At 48.1% G+C, this 21,244-nt stretch overlaps 1 protein-coding gene across 9 annotated transcripts in view; it reads left to right on the top strand.

Moving 5' to 3' along the window:
- The window catches only part of FOXN3 (forkhead box N3), a 369,468-nt gene that overhangs the window by 143,780 nt on the left and 204,444 nt on the right, over nucleotides 1–21,244 (top strand). For 3 of the 9 annotated variants that reach the window (XM_036315221.1, XM_036315211.1, XM_036315176.1), the window contains exons 1-2: nucleotides 1,759–1,895; nucleotides 5,412–5,968. In XM_036315221.1, the coding sequence (XP_036171114.1) occupies nucleotides 5,426–5,968 (543 nt within the window). In that variant the 5' untranslated portion in view covers nucleotides 1,759–1,895; nucleotides 5,412–5,425. Of the gene's footprint in view, nucleotides 1–593; nucleotides 1,896–2,110; nucleotides 2,493–5,411; nucleotides 5,969–21,244 lie in introns of those variants that run through there. The other 6 variants (XM_036315184.1, XM_036315194.1, XM_036315160.1 and 3 more) reach the window with 4 other exon arrangements.

The following is a 21,244-nucleotide window of genomic DNA, read 5'->3' as shown; positions in this document are numbered from 1 at the left end:
CTGAGCTCCTGTCCTGGCTTTGTTACCAGTTCTGACTTCAGAGATGATCTAGTTTGTTTCTCTGACCTCATACCTTTGCTTCGTGGCTCAGGGTAGGTCACATCCAGTGCTCAGTAATGAACGGGCTGGGGCTGATGAACTCTGGCTGCCCTTCGGCCTCCACCTCTGAATCATCTTGTGGTTGAGATGTGCCATGGCACTGGTAAGCAAGGAGGCCTGTGGTGAGAGTCCTGGCTGAAGACTTGCCACCCACCATCTTAAGGGGAATGACTCTTAGATTGACTGGGGGTTCTTTCTTTTTTGAAATAAGAAAAGGACAATAAAAACCTTCCGACACCCTGTGGGACTTATCTCCCCCTTTGGCTAGGTTATAAAGCACTGCAAGCTGGAGAGGTTTCTGAGGGAGGTCACTGGGGCCTTCTTACTGGTGGTTCTGCAGTTTTCAGATCGCTCCCTCCAGTGGGTTCAGGTCAGGGTGGCAGGAGTGACCTGGACTTCTCTTATGTGTTGCAACCTGCTGATCTGGCTGCGTGGGAGAGTTGTGCAAACATATTTTTATTTATGTCACCAGCAGGGTGTCCTGTAGGACTCTCCTCTCCAAGGCTGCTACTAGGTGTGACTTTAGCAGCCGGTGGCCATGCTTTAGGGAGGAACCTAAAGACTTGGAGTGGTTGCTGAGCTATTTGCTGGGTGCCCCTGTGAATTGTTGGGCTCTTGAGAGCTCAAAATATGAAGGAGAGGAAGCTTTTTGCTGGAGGTTTAGAAGTGGGTCTGGCGTTGAGCACAACCCACTGGAGAGGCTCTACTAGCGCGGCCTTGGGGATGGGGCCCTTGCGCTGTAATCCGTAATGGCCACCCTCCCTCCTTTGGCAGACAGGCGTCTGCACTCGACCAGGGGAGCGGCCACCTGGGCCTGAGACTGCGGTGCCTTTGTGCCTTTTTTCTCGGGGCACGAGGTGGGCGCTGGGGGAGCTCTGGGGAAGGCCCTGGGAGTCCCGCCAGGACGCCTTAGTTGGGGAGAAGTGGAATCTCTTCTCCCCCTTGCCAGCCTCGCCCGCATCGTAATTCTTTTTATTTTTACTTTCGAGCCATGTAAGGTATGCGGATGGGGTAGTAGCGTTCCGGAGACACGTAGCCAGCGGCGCAAAGCCGGCCCGCCCGCGTGGCCTGAGCCCGGGGTAGAGACAGGCCGTGCGCCTCTGGCCCCACCAGCCACGCCGCCCACGGCCGGGGCTGCCCCAGGTCGTGGAACCCTGAGCCGGCCACCCATGCCCCGCGGTGCCGCGGGAGACGAATCCATGCGGCCCAGCCCGGCCGCGTTCCCGGCTGCGACCTGGGAGCGCCTAGGCAAGGGGCCGATCGCTGTGCGGGGGGAGCAGGCAGAGCTGGTCCCGGCGGGTCCGCACCCTGCGCCCCAGGCCGCCCGCGGCCCGGCCCACGTTTTCCCTCTCTCCCGCTCCCTCCGCCCCCTGCGCTCCGTCCCTCCCCTTCGCTCCCCTCCCTCCCCGCGCTTCCCCTCCTCCTGCCTGGTCATGTGTCGCCTTTTTTTGTTTGCAGTGGAAACAATTTCTCGCCGCTCGACGCGCCCCGGCCCGACGCGCCGCGGCGGAGGCGAGCGGGAGGCGGGACGGGGCGGAGAGAGCGGCGGGGCCGGCGGGAGGACGCGCTGCGCGCCGGCTGGACGCCGCAGGTCCCATGCCGCGCCGCGACCCCCGCGCCCCTGCCGCCCGCACCCGCGGCCGCCCCCCGCCGCCCGCTGCCCCGGGCTCGCCGCGCCGCGCCCGCGCGTCCTTAGCCGGGCCACCAAGCGATGCCCGCTGGGCGCCCGCGAAAGTTTGTCGGCTCCCGCTAAAGGGCAGCGGCGCCCCCGAGCCCCCGCGCCCCGCTCCGGCCAGGTGAGTTAGCTCCGCGCTCGGGCCGGCGCCAAAGCGGGATTGGGTGACTCGGGGTGGAGACGCTCGTCCAAGGCGGTCCTGGAGGCGCCCGCACCACTCTCGGCGGGCGAGGGACTCCGCAGTTCCTGGGGGAGAGCGCGGGGGGGGGGGGGGGGGAGCCAGGCCGGGTGGGGAGACGGGAGCCCCCGAGCGGGGAAGTTGCCGGTCCAAAGAGTTTCCTGCCCCGACGTGTGGGCTCTTTCTCGCTGCCTCGGTTTCCAAAAAGACGCCCAAAAGGAAAAGAGTTGGTATTGTCCACAGAGGACAGGATCCCCGCCGTTCCGGGTGTGGGGGAGAGGGTGCTGATCCAGGGGACACCCCAAGATGAGAAACAGGCTCCTAACAAAGATACCCTCCCCCACAAACTGTGCAGGCTTGGCACTGGCAGTGAGCGTCTCCCGAGACCCCTGAGGCCCGACTCCTCCTCACCCCGGCCCTCTTTGAAACCCTCCTTGGGTCCTGGAGAAGTTGGGGGACGGCGGGCTTTTATTGATGTGTTCTTAAGGTTCGCAGCGGTGCAACCAATAAAAGGTTTATGACATCTGACCAGCAGTGAAGGTATGCGAGCTCCCAATTGCCCTGTATGCAGGGAGAAGAGCAGTTTCCCCGTTGCTTGGCAACGCCGCTGATTGACACAGGACGCAGCCAATCGCCGCTCCCGCAGGTCCCCTTGAAATGTTTTTGACAAGTACAGTAGATGCTAGTGGAGCGCGTGCGTGTGCGCGCGTGCGCGTCGGAGAAAGGGGCGGGGGGTTGTTTAGCCCCCTCCCAACTCGCTGCCCTGTTAGGCTTGGGGAGGATTTCTCAACTTTTTAAAGTTCACTTCGAACATCTGTTCAGAGCTGGGCCAGTAATGGTTTTGTCAGTTATTTGGAGACATTCTGAGAGCGGGCAAGAAACTAGCTTTCCTGCTACCTTTTCTCCGTTGAAAAGCAAAAAAGATAACGAAACACAAGTCATTAAAAAAAAAAACAAAAACAGAGAGAGAGGGAGAGAGGGAGAGAGAGAGAGAGAGAGAGAGAGAGAGAGAGAGAGAGAGAGAGTGTGTGTGTGTGTGTGTGTTGTGGGAATGCAACCAATAGCAAACTGAAAAGTTGTAAGGAGGTCACTAGTGAATAACTATTAGAGTATATGATGTAGCAACCTTTTTGGCAGCAGATTCAAAATGTTTGTCTAACTGTAGATTCACATGATCCCAGATTCCCTCCCCACCCCTCACCCCACCCCCAAAGTGGGGGAAAAAAAGATTTGGCGAATTATGTAGTTTGTGTATAATAATGGAAAACTCAGCTGTGGTTTCTGGAAACTTTTTAAAAATGGAACTGGAGTGATCAGCAGCTTGATATTGTGGCTATAGAATACGGGTTTATAGGGATGCCTTAACAGTTGGAGGGCATGGGCGGGGGAGAGACAAAAACAGGCAAATGATCCAAGGGAACTGAACCCCGTAACCCTGTTTTCTTAACCATTTTTCTAAGAAAACCATATTGCTGGCAATGTTTGTTTCAAACAAAAGGAAACATGGAGAATAGCATGTTAGATCCTTTGGGAAGCGACTGACAAACTAAAAAGAAAGAGAGCAGCATGTTGTCATAGCAACAATGCAATTAAATTACTGTCAGCCATGATATAATTTTCCTGTTTGAAAGCTCAGGAGACGAAAAACTTTCGTCTAGAGCTAAAGTTGACTTCAGTGGCTGGGTAGTAGTTCTCGTATGTACTCTACTGTGTGGATAATCCTAGTTATCCAAAAATTTGTTTTTTTATTGGGATCTGAGGAAACTTTGAGAGAGACAAACCTAGTTTTGATTGTTTTCTAAAGAAGGTAAAAGCATTATTAGTCTGGTCTCTGTAAACCCCCAAGCCTCAAGATACTAGCTTCCTCTGTAAAATGTGTCATGTGCTACTCAGGTTAGTACTAGTACATGACAGAAATAATAACATGGATGAACCTGAGGTATGCAAACTGCCCTGTTCCATGGGACTTCGATGCCCGTAGGAGTTTCTTTGGAATTGGTCATCTCACAGCAGTTCTAGAGAGTTCCCCGCAGGCCTTCAGTCAGCAGGTTCTGTTTGTCCACCTTTTGGAAGAGGGAGGGTGCACCCGGGGTTGGTTCTGGGGCACCTGGGTTGGCTGTGTAGTGCTCCCACACTGCTTTCGAGAATCCCATTTCCCCCAGCTGAACTGGCATTTGTTTTAGGCGTAGTGTCAGTGGACTTTTCGAGCTGTAGAGTAATCATATTCTTTGCTTTTGATGTAGTCATTCTTTTTTTTTCTTTCTGGATAGATTGCTTGATCTTCTCACTTGTGGGGGGGAAAACATAGAACAGACACATTGTTTGAGCGCTCCAGACGGAGAGTGGGAGACCTCTCTTCATTATCTTCGCTGTTCTTTATATCTTACATTGAGTGCCGGGGGTCGGACAGCTTTGTATCTGCCGGGGTCATTCTATTTGTGGACTCGCCACCTCTTCAGTTTCTTTTCTCATCAGATATTTTACTCCCCGTTCTGGGTCATTGACAAAAATGGGGGCGGCAGCAGAAGAGAATTCTGTAGCAATTTTTGTTGAATTTGCCTTTCTTTCTTGAAGCTGCCCTTTTGCTCTCCTACTTTTTTTCACCAACCCTAATTTCAGTTAATGGCTTGTCTTTCATATTCCCATTTGTGTGTGTGGTGCCTGCACTCCTTACTTTTTCATTCAGAATGTAGTGTCCCAATTAAATTAAATGCATTTATTGCTCTAGTTCGAATCCAGAATTCAAATGTAATTAAAGTTAAATGTAATTAAGTGTTTGATCATGACTTGTGGAGGGGAGGGGGGAAATCAAATAAAACTTATTAAACTGATGCATACTGTGGCCACAGTTTTAATTCGGGGGTCGTTGTGATGGATGGTCCTTGTATGGAAACTCTGAAAACACTGGCCTTAAACTTAGAGGCATTTTCTTTTTTTGAGAATGGTTAACAGTGAGCCCTATAACCCCAAGCCGCAGAGAGGGGTTGTGCATTGAGCTTATTAGGTAGAGTTTAATCACGAGGCTTGAAATATTTTTACTTGTGTATATGTGTTCATGTGTAATAGATGAACTGAGGCAGCAAGAAATAACTGATTTTCCCAGGGTCCTAGTGAGAGTGTTCATAGATCCAGGGAGAAGGCATTGTGGACTTTCCCATTCTTGTTATGGTGCGTTTGCACATTAAAGGTGCTGGAGATATTTCCAGTGTTGATGTGTTGAGGGGTGACAGTCACTGCGCAGTATGCACGATAGACCGATTTTACTTCCTGTGCATCTCTGTGTGGTAGAATTGTGGGTTTGCATTCCTTGGGGTAAGAGCCATGAGGTGTGTTCCTGTGTGGAAGGGGGTTCATAGAGGGGGCAGCGGTGGGGGTGGGGACCAAAGCACTAGGAGGACTCAGCTGCCTTTCCGGTATGGGTTTCACTGACTCTTCTTCTCTGTGGAATGTGTTTCCCAGGAGCCTTCACCTAAATGGGTCCAGTCATGCCTCCCAGTAAGAAGCCAGAAAGCTCAGGAATTAGCGTCTCCCGTGGGCTGAGTCAGTGTTACCGGGGCAGCGGCTTCTCCAAGGCCCTTCAGGAAGACGATGACCTCGACTTTTCTCTGCCCGACATCCGATTAGAAGAGGGGGCCATGGAAGATGAGGAGCTGACCAACCTGAACTGGCTGCACGAGAGCAAGAACTTGCTGAAGAGCTTCGGGGAGTCGGTGCTCCGGAGCGTCAGCCCCGTCCAGGACCTGGACGATGACACGCCCCCGTCGCCCGCCCACTCTGACATGCCCTACGATGCCAGGCAGAACCCCAACTGCAAGCCCCCCTACTCCTTTAGCTGCCTCATATTTATGGCCATCGAGGACTCTCCGACCAAGCGCCTGCCAGTAAAGGATATCTACAACTGGATCTTGGAACATTTCCCGTATTTTGCAAATGCACCCACTGGGTGGAAAAACTCCGTGAGACACAATTTGTCGTTGAATAAGTGTTTTAAGAAGGTGGACAAAGAGAGGAGTCAGGTAAGTCTCCGTGTCTGGAACTCGAGTGTTTCCTTCTAAAATTTTTAGTTTTCTCTCTATTAACAAATTGTTAAGGACTGTAAAGTCCCCACACGGAAGGGGCATTTATAAATGGGTACTTTGATTTCATTCATTTACTTGTAAACGTCCTCTTCCTTAAGCATATTCATTAAATACTGTTTTTCGTGTTTGTGCTGACTTGAGGTTTTCCGAACACTGTGGCATCTGAACATAATCACAAAACGGGGGTGTGCACACTGCCTGCTTCTTCCCTCAGTGTGGATGGGTCAGTTTGGGTTTACAGCACAACGGGGCAGCCATTAACCATGAGGTGTATGAATACATTTTTGAGGAAAATTGCCAGAAAGGGATAGGGGAAAATGGCATCCATTTTCTTTCTGAATTTGAAGTTGGAGAAGGGCAGTCTCTCTGGGACCCTGGAGCACATGGACAGCAATGGACATTGGGAGGCATCATACTTGAGCATATTATGCACTAAACAAAGGCAGACATGAATTGCCCAGGTGACTTTTTGTTTTGTTTTGTTAATTCTCACCAGAGGATATTTTTAGAGAGAGTGGAAGGGAGGAGGAGACACAGAGAGAGAAACATCTATGTGTCTCTCAAATCGATTGGCTGCCTCTCCTGCACGTGGGGCCGGGGATCGAGCCTGCAATCAAGGTGTGTGTCCTTGACCGGAATTGAACCCCAGCACCAAGGACTGATGCTCTATCCGCTGAGCCAAACCAGCTAGGGCCCAGGTGACTTTTGAAATCCGGTGTTTACCTAAGTGTTTGGCAACTTTGGAACTCCCTGAATAGGGAAAATTAGCGCAGGGTAAAGTTCCCACCAGAGACTGACTTAAAGAAAGGTTGAAGTTTGGTTTTAAAGCTTTTGAGCTCCATGGTCCACTAGAAGGAAACAGCTTTAATAATCTGCTTTGCTTTTCTCGTAACGATATAGCAGGTACAATAGAAAGAGGCCAATTGAGAGAGTTGGGACAGAAAATGGTGATCTACCTTGGCGTTCTGAAAGGTAATGCTGCCACGGTTACAATAAGTGGCCAGAAAGCGCTCTCTCCACAGTGGCCATGCGGCTGTGTTTTCCAGCTTTGTTTTTCATTAATAGTGCTGATGGTCTGCATTCCCCCTTTTTGAAGTTCAGGTTCAGACACAGGGCTGCTATTGTGTGGGGTCAGCCGCTGCTGTGCAGGGCTGGGACCGTCTCTTTCTCTCCAGAAACATGTTGCTGCTTCCATTAGAATCTTGAGCCTGAGAAAATTCTATTTGTCAGTGGCATGGATGATTACGAATAAGGAGGTGGTGGAGCCGTTTTTCCCCTTGATGCTGCTGGACACGTTTGTCTGCAAATGCTATTCACCTAGAGTTTATGTTCAAGGTGGGGAGTGGGCAGTGTGCAGGGTGTGAGGAGGGGCGATGCCTGGGAGGGGCAGATGTGGACCCTGGGAGCTTTGCCTTTGGTCCCTGGTACAGGGGATGCCTCAGTGCGGTGTTCTTATGTGAGCCTTCCTGTGTTCTGGGCCCGTCCTTCTCCAGGGCCTTATTTTTACACACCTGTAACTACCTGTAACAATTGTAGGGTGCTGCGGTTGTCCCCAGGTGTCCACTTTTCTTCCTCCTCCCCTCCCCTCCCCTCCCCATCTCAGAGTGGGCATTTGGAGACCAACCTCTAAACTTGGCTCTGTTGAGTGTTTTTTTGTTTTTGGTTTTTTATTAATTTCAGAGACCAAGGGAGAGGGAGAGAGAAACATCAATGATTGAGAGAGGATCATTGATTGGCTGCCTCTGCACTCCCCCTACTGGGGATTGAGCCTGCAACCTGGGCATATGCCCGGAATCTAATCCGGGACCCTTCAGGCCGCAGGCCGACACTCTATCCACTGACCCAAACCAGCTAGGGCATTCTGTTGAGTGTTTTGAGACCATTCCTTTGAACTTAGAGAAAATTCGCTGCTTTCATGTAAAGGACCAAGTCTGGTATTAAAAGCTCCCGCGTAGGTGGGTCCTGGTGAGGAGAAAGGGAAAGTCCTAGGAAGCAATTTCAGGGTAGAATGTGCAGGAGAAAGTGGTATTCAGGTCCCCCAAAGCCGCATGTCACTGGTTAGGTCGGGCACAGGGCTTCTAGTTTGGTGAGAAACGATTGTGCAAGTCGCCACGTGCCCGGGTCTCGCTGTTTGCAGTCCTGCTGGTGCGCGTAATTCAGCAAACACACTGAAACGTTCAGCGAGCTGCTCCAGAGCGTGCAGAGCCTGCTTGGGTCCCTCTCTGGCCGTGAGGGTGGCACGTGGGTGTAGGATGGTCTGTCCTGGAGAACCCTCTCCCGGATGCACCCTCCAGGGGTGACAGTTGTTCTGAATAAATGCAGATATCACCTGCTAAGAGGGAATGGTTTGAAGGACCTCAGATTGTGAATCTTACGAAATGTTGAGTTCTGGCTTCCTAGCCACGCTGCTGACCTGCACTGACATGTTTCTGATCAGATGCCATCAGTTTTGCCTTGAGAGTTTGTTCCCAGGGTTTGTGGTGCTCTGAGAACAAAACAAGAAGTATGGGTTTTCTTTCCCTTTTTCTCCTCTTTCCTGGGGTTGCCCTGGGGGTAGCTGGGGGCCACTCTGGGATGCCTAGCCTGCCAGGGACTTCCTGTCCCCTGGCGAGCTGAGCAAAGCGGGAGGCATTCCCCCTGACACTTTGCCCAGTGAAACCTCCTTCACCTTTCCAGGTAAACTTGTTTTTTCCCCAGGGGATTTTACTTGGCGGCAGCTCCCACACTGAGGTTCAGCTGCAGCACCTGACAGTGACTAAGTGCACCCGAATATTGGTGGGAAGTAGGGTAGCCAAAGGGGAGCATGGAAGCCTTGCACGTTGTATTCACAGACTTAGGCGTTGCGCTTTTTCAAAAATTTAAAAGTGTAGAACACGGTTTTAAACTTGCCATAACTGTGAGAACACAGAATGCCGTATGATCCTTGTCCCGAGGGTTGGAACGTGTACCCTTCTGGACAAGTGTGTCGCTGGGACGTTGGCAGGCAGGAACGTACGACTGCATCAGAATCACCTGTGGCTCTTAAAATCCAGGGCCGTCTCTCGGCCCGTCCCTGGAGATCCTGATTCAGTGGGGGTGAGGTGGGTTGGGGAAATTCGGGGTCCTAGTAAGCTGTTTTCACGGGTGTTTCTGACGTGTAGCCAGATTTGAGAATCCCTCAACTAGAAGCTTTTGGGTTCTTTCCAGTGCTGAGATTTCATCAAGAACATATTCTCATGAATGAGCAAGTCAGGGAGAATAAATGGTTTTGCTTCCGTTTTATCTCTGTCTCTCCCTTTTTTTGGTTTTACCTCTTGAAGGAACTTAAGAGTTTTATTTTTATTTTTTAACCATGGAATTGAGGACCTTTGCCTGAATCAATCAAGGTAGAGTTTCAGAGTTGGAGATTAAGTCTTATACCTCCTAAAAAAAGACCTTAGGTAGGACTGTAAGATTAGCAAGTACTACACCTCTGACTTCTTATAAATGAGAGTAAAGGGCAGTTATTTATTTATTTTTATCACCTGAATAATAAATGGTTCAGGTATGTGTGTTTTTATCTGTGCTTTTTCTCAACTTCCCTCTTGACACTTTAACAAACATACAGACACATTGCTCTTTGAAAGACTGTGCAGTCTGCCTGGCCAGTGTGGCTCCATGATTGAGTGTTGACCTATGAACCAGGACAAGCATGTCAAACTTGCAGTCTGCCAGCTGCAAGTTTGACATGTTTGAACCAGGAAGTCTCGGTTCAATTCCCGGTCAAGGCACATCCCCAGGTTGCAGGCCCCATCCCCAGTGTGGGGCATGCAGGAGGCAGCCGATCAATGATTCTCTCTCATCATTGATATTTCTCCCTCTCTCTCCCTTTCTTCCTGAAATCAATAAAAATATTTTTTTCTTTTAAAAGAGAAAGACTAGTCTGATATTGATGAGCAGGTTCCTAAAACTCAGGGTACTGTTGGATGGTGGGACATGCAAAAACGGGATGAGGTGTGTAAGAGTGGTCTCTGGGGCAGGTGATGATTCTGTTTTCTACCTGAGCTGGTTCTTCTGGGTCCAAGGGCCTCATGGATGTATCTACCCAGTTTCTCCCCACATTAACGGTTCAGAAAACGTTGCATTCTCTTGGGCAGGGCTTTGTGGTACCTGGGTGAGTCTATGAGGTTCTTCTTCATGGATATACTCCCTGCATATTTGACCAGCAAGAAACTGTTCTCAGCACCTCCCCTGTTGAGCTGAAGAGGCTTTGGGATTTCCCTTTGAAATCACTTTAGCTGCAGGATAATTCTCTGCTGTAAATAACATAGGAAATTGGCACACTGACCTCCTATTTGAAAGTCATGAGTTTTGCTTCTTTCACAAATAGTGATGGGTTATTTGGATTATTCCATACTCTCTCATGGATCCCTTGGTCATCTTAATGTTCTTCTTAAACCTTGGCAAGGTGATGGCAGGTTTTAGATTTTATAGAAAATTCCACGGCCTTCTCAATGGACATTTTTTGGTACTTGACACAGACGATGGCTATGTATATTTTAAAGCCTAATACAATATTTGTTTTGATGATACTGTGCTTATTAGGCAGGCAGGCCTTTTGTTTTTACAGATTTTGGCTTCAGGCATCCTTAACTTGTTTTATTCTTATTCCCACCCTTGTCATTTTTCACTTAACTTGCTGCTTCCCAATGAGTACACCTCACTGTCCCTGTAACAGTTTATCCCTTGCCTACATTTGTTTCCGCACCAGCTTGAAGTTTCCCGAAGTTTCCTGATGTAGGGGTCTACTTAGGTTGTTCCTGTGGAATGCTTCCATGTTAGTAGGCCTTCAGGATCTCATTACTTACAGTTTCCAGGACTTCGAGCACCCTCTGCTTATTATTCAATAGAATTAGTCAGTGATGTCCAAGGTTAAAATAAAACATGAGATCTGGTTCTTGCCTTTTAGGAACTTACATTCCAGGGAAACAGGAGACGTGATACAAAATAAAAAGCACAAACCACCGCAAGTACAGGAAGCAGATCAGTAAGTGATGGGTGTCATTTGAGGTTAGTCAGGGAAGCTTCCCTTCGCCAGAGAGGGCAATTTGCAGCTGAGATGAAAGACAGCAAGGAGCAGGTTTTGAATATTCCTTTTGGGGGAGCACGTGAGTAAATTGTTAACAAAGATTTCTTCTGCTGTGGGAATGAGCTCGAGATCAAGAATGGATTAGTTAGGATGAAATTTGACTGTTGTAGAAAAATCTACATAATAGTGAGTAAACATAGAAGTGCATTGCTCTGTCACATAAAGGAGGTCTTGGTCAACGGAGACCCACCATCTGTCATTCTGCCCAACCGTTCTTCGTTCATTGCTGGTTTCCATTCTCAGGCCTTCTCATGGTCCAGCATGGCATCAGCTAGTTTGTTCCCGTTATAGGAAGCAAGAAAGAGAATACAGGAAAAGACACACACAAAAAAGTCTTATTTATTTATTTATTTATTTATTTATTTATTTATTTATTTATTTATTTATTTTTGCAGTCGTGAGTTTTTCCAGAAACCCCACAGTCTGCTCTTATCTCATTGGCCTAGAGCAGTGATGGTGAACTCGGTGTGTGTCTTTTGAGCTCGGTGTGTCAGCATTTTGAAAACCCTAACTTAACTCTGGTGCCATGTCACATATAGAAATTTTTTGATATTTGCAACGATAGTAAAACAAAGATTTATATTTTTGATATTTATGTATTTACATGCCATTTAACAAAGAAAAGTCAACCAAAAAAATGAGTTTGCGTGTCACCTATGACATGCGTGTCATAGGTTCGCCATCACTGGCTTAGAGTTTGGTCACATGACTCTTAGCTGCAAGGAAGTCTGGGAAAGGTAGTCTTCTAACTGGGCCCATAACAATCTCAGATACAATGTTGGTTCTGTTACTAAGCAAGCATGGGATTTTCTGCCACAGAGGATTAGGTACTTCTGGACCCAAGGGATGTGCTGGCACAGTATCAGAGAAAAGGGAAGGTGAGAAATATGTGGCCTGGGATGTTATGTAAATAATGAGTATGCAGAGTTGGTAGGGGAACTAAGATAGGAAGGGGAGAACTTTAAATTGCTCTAGTAACTTAACTAAAGCAGACCCATTTAAAAAAAAACACATTTCAGTTAAGGTTTGCTTCAAGATATTTTGGTTAAATTGCATTTAAAAATCTCCAAAAGCAATAGCTTGATAGAGGTGATGAGGTATTCTGTGCCAAGTATGATAAGAAGGAAAGCAAGGAAATATATGGTTGAAGATAGAGAGTGGTGTAAAGTTGTTCTTTTAATAAGAACTTGGTGGTTTGCTGTATGAGATTACACGGTTCCAAGAACAAAATGAAGTCTGGGGCGGGGGGTGAGGGGCGGCGGGGGGTTAGAGGGGAGTGCGCCTGGCACGCTTGTTTGAGTACCTTTGCTTGTGAACCCAGCAGGAGACCAGTAAATAGGGCAGAGTGGCTGTGCTGTTCTCGGGGGAGGGCCTCTCCAGTTACCCACCTTCTGTATTTTTTTCTCCGATGTGGTGTGTAGGGTTCCCCTCGGGGCCTGGTGGCGTCGAGTTGAGTTCGGTGTTGCCTTCCGTTTATTGGAGCTCTGTGAAGTGCCTCCCAGAAGGCTGTGACGGAAGGTCCTCCGCTAGGGGCAGGGCTGACAGGTGATTTAACTAATGTCATTAGACAGAAAATGTCATTAGACAGTACGTTGGCTAGCAGCACGTACGTACTTTGTTTTTAGAAGGATAGGATAGGCCAGGTCACGTGCGCGCTGACCGTGGTCATGGCTGTTGTGGAGGGGAGCAACACCCAGCACAGGCAGTGTGTGGCAGAGCTAGGGTGCAGAGTCACACTCGTGCTCCTGGAATACACCACGGAATGCTGAGTTCCTTCCAGAACCTTCCATAGGTGCAGGTATGTAAACGAAGAACCTCTGTTCATAGCCATGATTCTGAGAGACCCTGCAGAAGCCTTAGTTTTGCAAAGTAAAAACTAGACTCTGCATGTACAGTACGAAGCCGCTGCCGTCGTTTTCAGCAGTGGTTCATTCTCGCCACACACGTTTGCGGAATGCTGGGCTGGGGATGCAGTTTTGACCTGTGCCAGTTCCCTGGCTGTTCTCCTATCCTTGGGGGCACAGGGTGGGTGAGGGGAGGCACATATAGAACAGTAGATTCATATATGTATCAGATAGTGATACACGAATGAAGACAGTAAAACAAGGTAGTGTACTAGAGAGGCGTGGGGCTGGGGGTGGGGGGAGGTTTCCCAGAGGAGGTGACTGGCTGTGTCTTTAATGATGAAAGGATGAAGCCATGCAAAGACCTTGGGCAGAGAAAACATGCAAAGGCCCTGAGGTGGCAATAGCTTGAAATGGCCAAGAACCAGAAAGGAGGCTTATAGGAAGTGAATTACAGACAGGACAGTGAGACGTTTAAAGGGACATAAGGCAGCGGTTCTCAACCTGTGGGTCGCGACCCCTTTGGCGGTCAAACGACCCTTTCACAGGGTTCACCTCAGACCATCCTGCACATCAGATATTTACATTACGATTCATAACAGTAGCAACATTACAGTTATGAAGTAGCAACGAAAATAATTTTATGGTTGGATCACAACATGAGGAACTGTATTTAAAGGGCCAGAAGGTTGAGAATCACTGAAAGGGGAAAACATCTGTTTGGGGCTAGTTTCAGTGGTAGGCTAGAGGTGATGGAAATGACATTGGCTTTGACCAGGATTGGGGTTCGCAGATGAAGGTGTATGGGTAGAAGTGGATTGGGAAGTGGGGTAGAGGTTAGAGCAAACGTTCCCTTTTGACCGTGTTAAATTTGAGATGGCTTTTGAACATCTTAAAGGTTCAAGTTGGAAGTTTGATATGTGAGTTTCAAGCTCAATAGACAAGTCAGAGTAGAGGTTTAAATCTGGAATGCATTGGTGCTCAGTGGGTGAAAACTAAAATGTATTTCTGGATTAAGCCTCCATCAGAAAAGAGATGAAATCAAACTTCTATTTCAGTTCTTTTGTATCTCCTCCATTAGTGTTTGACTAGAGAATTATTTTGGGGTATGTTTAACATGGCAAATAAAAACACAAGAGGTTTATGTCTAGAGGAAGAAATTCAGAATCATTGAAAAAATAACTTACCTGTAGTTATTGTAGTTACTGCCCGTAGTGTTTTGCAAACAGAAGAGAACAAACCTTTGCTTTTGGTAATGAGGGTGTAACTTCTAAAAGTGCCCAGGGCCAGCAGCATCTCCGATATGATGAGAGAAATGCACTCCAGGAAACATCCCGTTTAGCAAAGCCCCCTACCTAACCCATGACTTCTGCGAGTTCCCTGCCATCTGGTCCCTGGCTGGAGAGAGGAATTTTTCTTGTATATGTGTCTCCATGGCAACGAGCTTGCAGTTGATATGGAAAGTAAGCAGTTGCCTTAGCAACGGAGTTGCTGATGTGGTGGCTTCCCTGCTTTCAGGGAATGGATAAGCTGACCAAACTAGTTTAGATGCATCACGTAGGGCGCCGTGATGTAGGGCCGCACATCCTGGCCCTGCCTGTGTAAAATCAGCCCCGCTTTCAAGGAGATCGCAGTCCCTCCCTTTTCCTGGAGGCAGGGCTTACAGAGGTAATAAATCAGACAAAAGCAGCTGCTGTCAGTTGAAATAGATTAGAAGACGGATCTCCTGGTGGAATTTATTTAGTTTCAGGACATATTTGGTTGCGAGGAAAAGAAAGCCCCCCCACGTGGGCTTAAGGAAAAGAGTGCTTGTCCCAAGCACATAATAAACAGTCCCAGGGCCAGTGGTGAGGAGGAGCGAAGCGCGTCTCGGGTCCACGGTGACTGCAGCTGTTCCCTCCACCCTCTGCGGCCACCTGGATGCTCATCCCTGCCCTTCTCTGGGGACCTGGTCCAGTCTCCTCTTTGCAGCCTGGCTTCCCTTGTGTGGCTCTTCATTTCTGCTACCTCACACCCTTGGCTTGCTGTGATGGAGTGTTGGGGCCACCCCCTGCAATGCGATGACTCCAGTGCCCAGCGACGTTGACCTCACCATTTGTCATAGTTACAGACACACCGACTTCTGGGTTGGGTGTTCAGCCCTGGTCACCCTGGGGCCAGGGTCCCCGGGATCAAGACAGCTCCTAGGATTGTCCCTTCATCTGGGATGGGGCTTGGGCTTGGAACATGCCTGCACTGAAATGTTTCCTGGAAAGCCTTTGGTCTTTCAAACACATTTTTTCATGATGAAAATAAAAATGAGAAGGAACTTCTGAGTGTTTTCTCTTTGTGTCCCCACAGGACATCTCTCACAGGTGACAGATGATATACCGAGGACTCTGGGACTGTCCCGAGCCCCTTTCCTGCTTCTTTATCGTCTCTGTGATGACTTCATCTTCCTTGCATTCCATATCCATAAATTTGGGGCTGGTGGTTCCCAAACTAGCAAAGTTTTTCTTCGGTGGCTACTTCTTCCTACAAGCTGCCCTCAAATTGCCTGTAATCATAGGGTTGAGTGATTACCAAAAATTATGAACTCTAGCCCCCTGTTGTAGACAGGCATAGATGCCAGCTATCCAATACAAGCTGTCCTGGTTTTCAAGATCAAGGAATTGGGTAATGGTTCTTGTTAACTGCATTGTGATTGTCAACATGGGAAAAATGTAATTACTCTATGCCGGGAACTGGAGATATAAAGAGATTACAGAACTCTGGTTGGAGTAGTTGGGGCAAAGATAAAAAGAGACCAGGCAGGTTACAAGTGGCATTTGTCGATTGTCAGGGGATTGACCCCTGGCTCCGTTACATGGTTTGGGACTCCAAAGGAGAAGTCCCCTAAAGGTTAGCAGAAATTGGGAACCCTGGAGAGGAGACAGAATTTCATTAGCTGTGGCCAGGGCGGGGGCTGGTGACAGGAGAGAGGAGGTCACCGGAGTCATCGGGGTTAGGTTGGACACGGGTGGGGATGCATACGGGGGAAGACTGAGTGTGAAAATGGGAACCGTTTGAAATTGTGTGTGACGTTTATACCTGTGATCTTGCCCCTTCACAACCACTGTAAAGCAGATAGTGTGTGCTTTTTGCAGGTGGGGAAACTGAGGCTCAGAGAAACTCCGTGGCTTCTAGGGTGACACAGCCAGATGTTGAATCAATATCTGAGACGTCTTTGTTTTACCTTTACCCTGTTGGTTGAAGTAGAGTGTTCCTGAGGGAGAAAGAAATTTGGAAAGTTAGTTGTTTTTATTTAAATGATCCTGTTTTCACAGACCATTGCTTTTATTTGTTGATATCACTGCTTCCTGTTAATGTCTCGACCATTCTGGAATTCATAGGAATGGAATGAGTGACTCGCCCCCTCGGCTCTGCCCTGTGGATTTTGCTCATTTTTTGGCATTGGGGAGAATTTTCCTTCTTCTTGTTTCAGATGGTGCCATCTCTCCCCCTTTGGCATCGTAGTTAAGCACAGTAATAATTACCCTGTAGTTGTGTAGGAAACAGGGTCAGGGAAGTGATTTCATTCCTTTGTTCATTCAGCCACATTGAGTTCTTGGGTGTGGAGGGCGTTGGGCTAGGTGCTTTGTGGGCACAAAGAGGTGTAAGACCTGGTCCTTGGGGAGCACTTTTGTCATCCATGATGCTTCCTTCTTCTTTAACCCCGTAACCAGTCAGGGGCCAAGGCCCCTGATTCTGCCTCCTGAATGTCTCTGCCTTCCTCTCTAACCCCCCTGCGCTGGTCTCCATTGTTTGTCGACTGCTGCGGGGGCCTCCTCTGCCCTTTCCTCCCTCCACTGGCCGCCTCCCCTCCGCGCCTTCGAACACAGTGCTGCCTGTTTGGTCACAGCCAACAGCCATTCCTTTCACCTGGAGTGGTTTGCCTCGAACGGTGGCTCTGAGTCTTTGTTAGAAATGCAGGCTTCTGGGCCTCACCCCAGCCTTACCGAAGGAGAATTTCTGGTAGTGCCGCCTGGGAATCTGCATTTAAGCAGGTTCCCCAAATGATTCTTCTTAACAGTGAAATTTGAGATGCGAGGCTTAGAGGGATCAAGTCCAAACCCTTCCGCTGGGTTTATGACGCTTGCCGTTCTTAGACGTTTGATTGTGGGAGATTTCAGTTCTGCGGCATCACGGGCCATCATGGACAAGGCAGCCATCCTAGGCGCCCACATCAGCACTGGCCCTCTTGTTTCACGCTGTCTCCTCATGCCCCTCGTCGCCCCCTCCGCTGAATTATTTTAAAGCAAATCCCAGGGATTTTATGGTTGTAGCTACAAATATTTCCTAATGTACCCCTGCTGCATAAGAACGCATACACAACCATAGAATCGTTATCACTTCTAAAATCAAATTCCCCATGATTCTTTACTATCACCCCAAACCTAGTCTGTTTTATCTGATTGTCTGGTAAAAAGAAATCTAGCAGTGGTTTGTTCAAATGAGAGTCCACAGAAGGTCCATATTCGATTAAAGTATCTCTCTCTCTCCCCCTGCCCCCCTTTTTTTTTGTTAATCCTCACCTGAGGATATTTTTTTCCATTGCTTTTCAGAGAGACTGAAAGGGAGGGAGGAAGGGAGAGAGAGAGAGAGAGAGAGAGAGAGAGAGAGAGAGAGAGAGAATATGAATGTGTAAGGGAGAGAGAGAAATTGATGTGAGAGAGAAATATTGGTCGGTTGCCTCCCACACACTGCCTGACTGGGGATCGAACCTGCAACCTGAGTGTGTGCTCTGACTGGGAATCAAATCCGCCATCCTTCGATGCATGGGACGATGCTCCAACAAACTGAGCCACACTGGCCAGGGCACAGCTTGTCCATTTTTGCATGAACATGTTGCCCGGCATTTAGTAGGTACCCTTGAAATACCTTATGAGAGAATGGATAGGCCATAAGCCACCAGTTCAAGTATCTTATAGTAAACTTTGGCCAGCTTTTTGGGAACACTTGAGTGTTTACTGTTAATAAGGTTTGCCTATCCTCTTTGAGTAGCTTTCTCTTGTTAGGATGACACGGGTCTCTAATTGTTTTCAGTCCACTATACTAGTAATACTGTGGGTTTGCCAAGGTACCTGCCTCTGCCCACCTTCCCTGGCCAGCAGCTGCCTCCTTCCTTCCCGTGTTGCCATTACCACCACCCTCTTGTCAGGAAGTACAAAAGGAAGACAGGAAACCCAAGTCTTAGTACCCAGTGTGCTGACCAAAGAATGTCTTACAGTTGCTGGAGAAAAAGGTGGCTCAAGCGAAACAGGAGAGTGGACCCCTGCCCTGTGGAATATACTGCCAGGAGCCGTTCCATGCTTGCTGTTTCAAGGGACCTGGCATATATGGCATACTGTTCTTAATATGTTTGCTCACCTTCTTGGCACTATGTGTTTTAACCAAGGTCTCTGAGAAAGGTTGTTTCCCCAGGTAGGGATTTTCCCCTGAAGTTAGGGAGGGAATAAAACCCCTCAACTAAGTGCCAGGCGGGTAATTAATCACTCTTACTACGAACAATCATGCTTAAGCTACATAATCTTTACTCCCTGGAATGGAGATAAGAAACGCCCTAACCTTTGGAATAGAGATTGATAGGATTGGAATCAACTGGTATAAATACAGATGTAAGAAGACAGAACGAAGAGAGACAGAACCTAGGCCCAGAACCTACACAGAACGTTCTCTAGAGACAGAAGAACTTCGCTGGAGAGAACATGGCAAAAGTTCCTGGACAGAAACTGGCCTCAGAACCTAGAGACAGAACCTAGTGAGAGAACATGGCAAAAGATCCTGGACTGAACCTGACTACAGAAATTGGCAAGAGAACCTGACTAGAACCTGGTAACTGAACCTGGCTGGAGAACCTGGACAGAACCTGGCTGGAGAACCTAGCGAGGGAACATGACTACAGAACCTGGCTGGAGATCCTAACCAGAACTTCTCTGGAGATCCAGACCAGAACTTGGCTGGAGATCCTGGCTGGAGATCCTGGCTGGAGATCCTGGCTGGAGATCCTGGCTAGGCTGCTGATCAACTGAAGACTGTCTCCGTGTCCTTCCTTCTTCGCCGACACCGTCCACACCTTTGGGGACCCCTGGACCTGCTGGGGTTGGGCCCCGGCAATATACTTCATTGTAGATAATACCCAAAGTTCTGTCACTTCGTTAACGGGAACTTGAGCTCAGCAGATGTTCATTTGTGGACAGGGTATAGAAATCTCTTGACCGGGGTCCTAGGAGATGTTGTGGCTTTATAGATGAGGCATCTGAGGTCCAGATAGTGCACGTGACTTGATAAAATCCCGTATTTCCGGTCGGAAAGCCCACTCTGCTGCCTCCTGTCTGCTGCTTTTTCCCTGCATCATCTCACTGCTTCCCGTACTCCTCAAGGACTCTGATCGATCGGAGGCAGACGTGGACTGCGGCCATTGACATGGGATCTATTTTCCTTCCTGTGTCTTATTGTGAGTCACTGAATGGAGTACATTTTTTTTATAAGCGATGTATCATTTCTGTTTGTGACCTTTGAAAATATGCTCAACTCTATCAAATATTTGTTTTATTAAGTACTCACGATGTTCTTGAATTTTAGTCTTTGAATGAGTCTGTGGACGCTATTTTGAGTTACCTGCTCATTAGGGCTGTAGCCATTGATGCTCCTCCACACAGCTCCTCCCTGGCGAGCAAAGGCCCCGATTCTGTTTGTGGATATGGATATTATGTGTAGCAAATGCAGATTGCCCAGAAGTGGTGACAAATATAATCGGAGGATCGTTGTGAGATTCCTTGCTTACGTATCTGTCTTGATTAAGCCTACATTCATTACTTCTGGTTCTTCGACTTGTTTGAAATGTTTTTCTCCCCATCCTTCGAGATCAGTTTATATTGTGGGGGGTTGTTTCTCTGACATAGTATTAGTAGGTAATAAAGGAACGATACCACTCCTGTGCAGTGCCTGAAGCTTTCTCATAACTCATTCATTCACCCAGCAGGTTAATCTCATGCTTATAAGCAGACTTTGTGCTAGGCAACAGGAAAACAAGGATGATTCCAGTCTAGTAGGAGAGAGAGGCTTAAATATACAGACAACATGACTTAGAATATCTATGCAAGGTGCTGTGGGAGGGGAGAAGTGACTGACTCTTGGTTTTCGTATGAGTTGATTTGACAGGGTATCTGTTGCACAGAGGTTAATAGAGAAAGCTGGGGTGGTGCACAGCGGGCTGAAGTTGATGTTAGGGAATCTGGGTTCTAGAGCTAACCTGGTCACCAACCAACTCTGTGACCTTGGGCAAGTTCCTGGATCTCTCTGAGCCTTAGATTTCTTCACTCAGTTCAGTAAACTTTCTGTGTGGGCCCATTGTGTTTATTCACTGAGTTTATTCAGTCGTTAATCTGTACGCTGAGTTAGCCTAGAGTTAGCCTAGATCAGTGATGGCGAACCTTTTGAGCTCAGCGTGTCAGCATTTTGAAAAACCCTAACTTAACTCTGGTGCCTTGTCACATACAGAAATTTTTTGATCTTTGCAACCATAGTAAAACAAAGACTTACATTTTTGATATTTATTTTATATATTTAAATGCCATTTAACAAAGAAAAATCAACCAAAAAAATGAGTTTGCGTGTCACTTCTGACACGCGTGTCATAGGTTTGCCATCACTGGCCTAGATTCACGGTCCCCAAACTCCTGACCACAGAGATATTATCCTCCTCACTCCGTGCTTTTGTCAGAAACATAGGATGACCTCAGGTCAGGGTCCAGATCAGCGTGAGACAACCGGTGTGCCAAGAACATTTCTTCCCGAAGCATAGGACTGAATGTGGCAGCTTACACAGCAGTGTTGTACATAAATGTGTGATTCGTGAAAGGCTTTGGGCAGGAGTGGGAAGGAAGCCCCATCCTCTCAACGCTAACTCTACAGAAGACCCTTTCCATCTGTGCTGGGAGTGACCTGCTCTGTGATTAAAACTATGAACCAGGCTGGTGTGGCTCCGTCGTTGAGCAGCAACCTAGGAACCAACAGGTCACGGGTTTGATTCCTGGTCAGGGCACATGCCCAGGTTGTGGGCTTAATCCCCAGTAGGAGGAGGCAGGCCAGGAGGCAGCTTATCAATTATGTTTCTCTCTCATGGATCTTCTATCTCTCTATCCCCCTCCCTCCCTCTCTCTTTAAAAACCAATGAAAACAACAACAAAAAAGAAAAAAAAAATCAATGAAAACGTTTTTAAAAAACTCAAACTATGAAGT

Source organism: Myotis myotis, unplaced genomic scaffold, assembly GCF_014108235.1.
Source record: "Myotis myotis isolate mMyoMyo1 unplaced genomic scaffold, mMyoMyo1.p scaffold_m19_p_1, whole genome shotgun sequence".
NCBI lineage: Eukaryota > Metazoa > Chordata > Mammalia > Chiroptera > Vespertilionidae > Myotis > Myotis myotis.
This window is presented reverse-complemented; position numbering and strand designations above follow the sequence as displayed.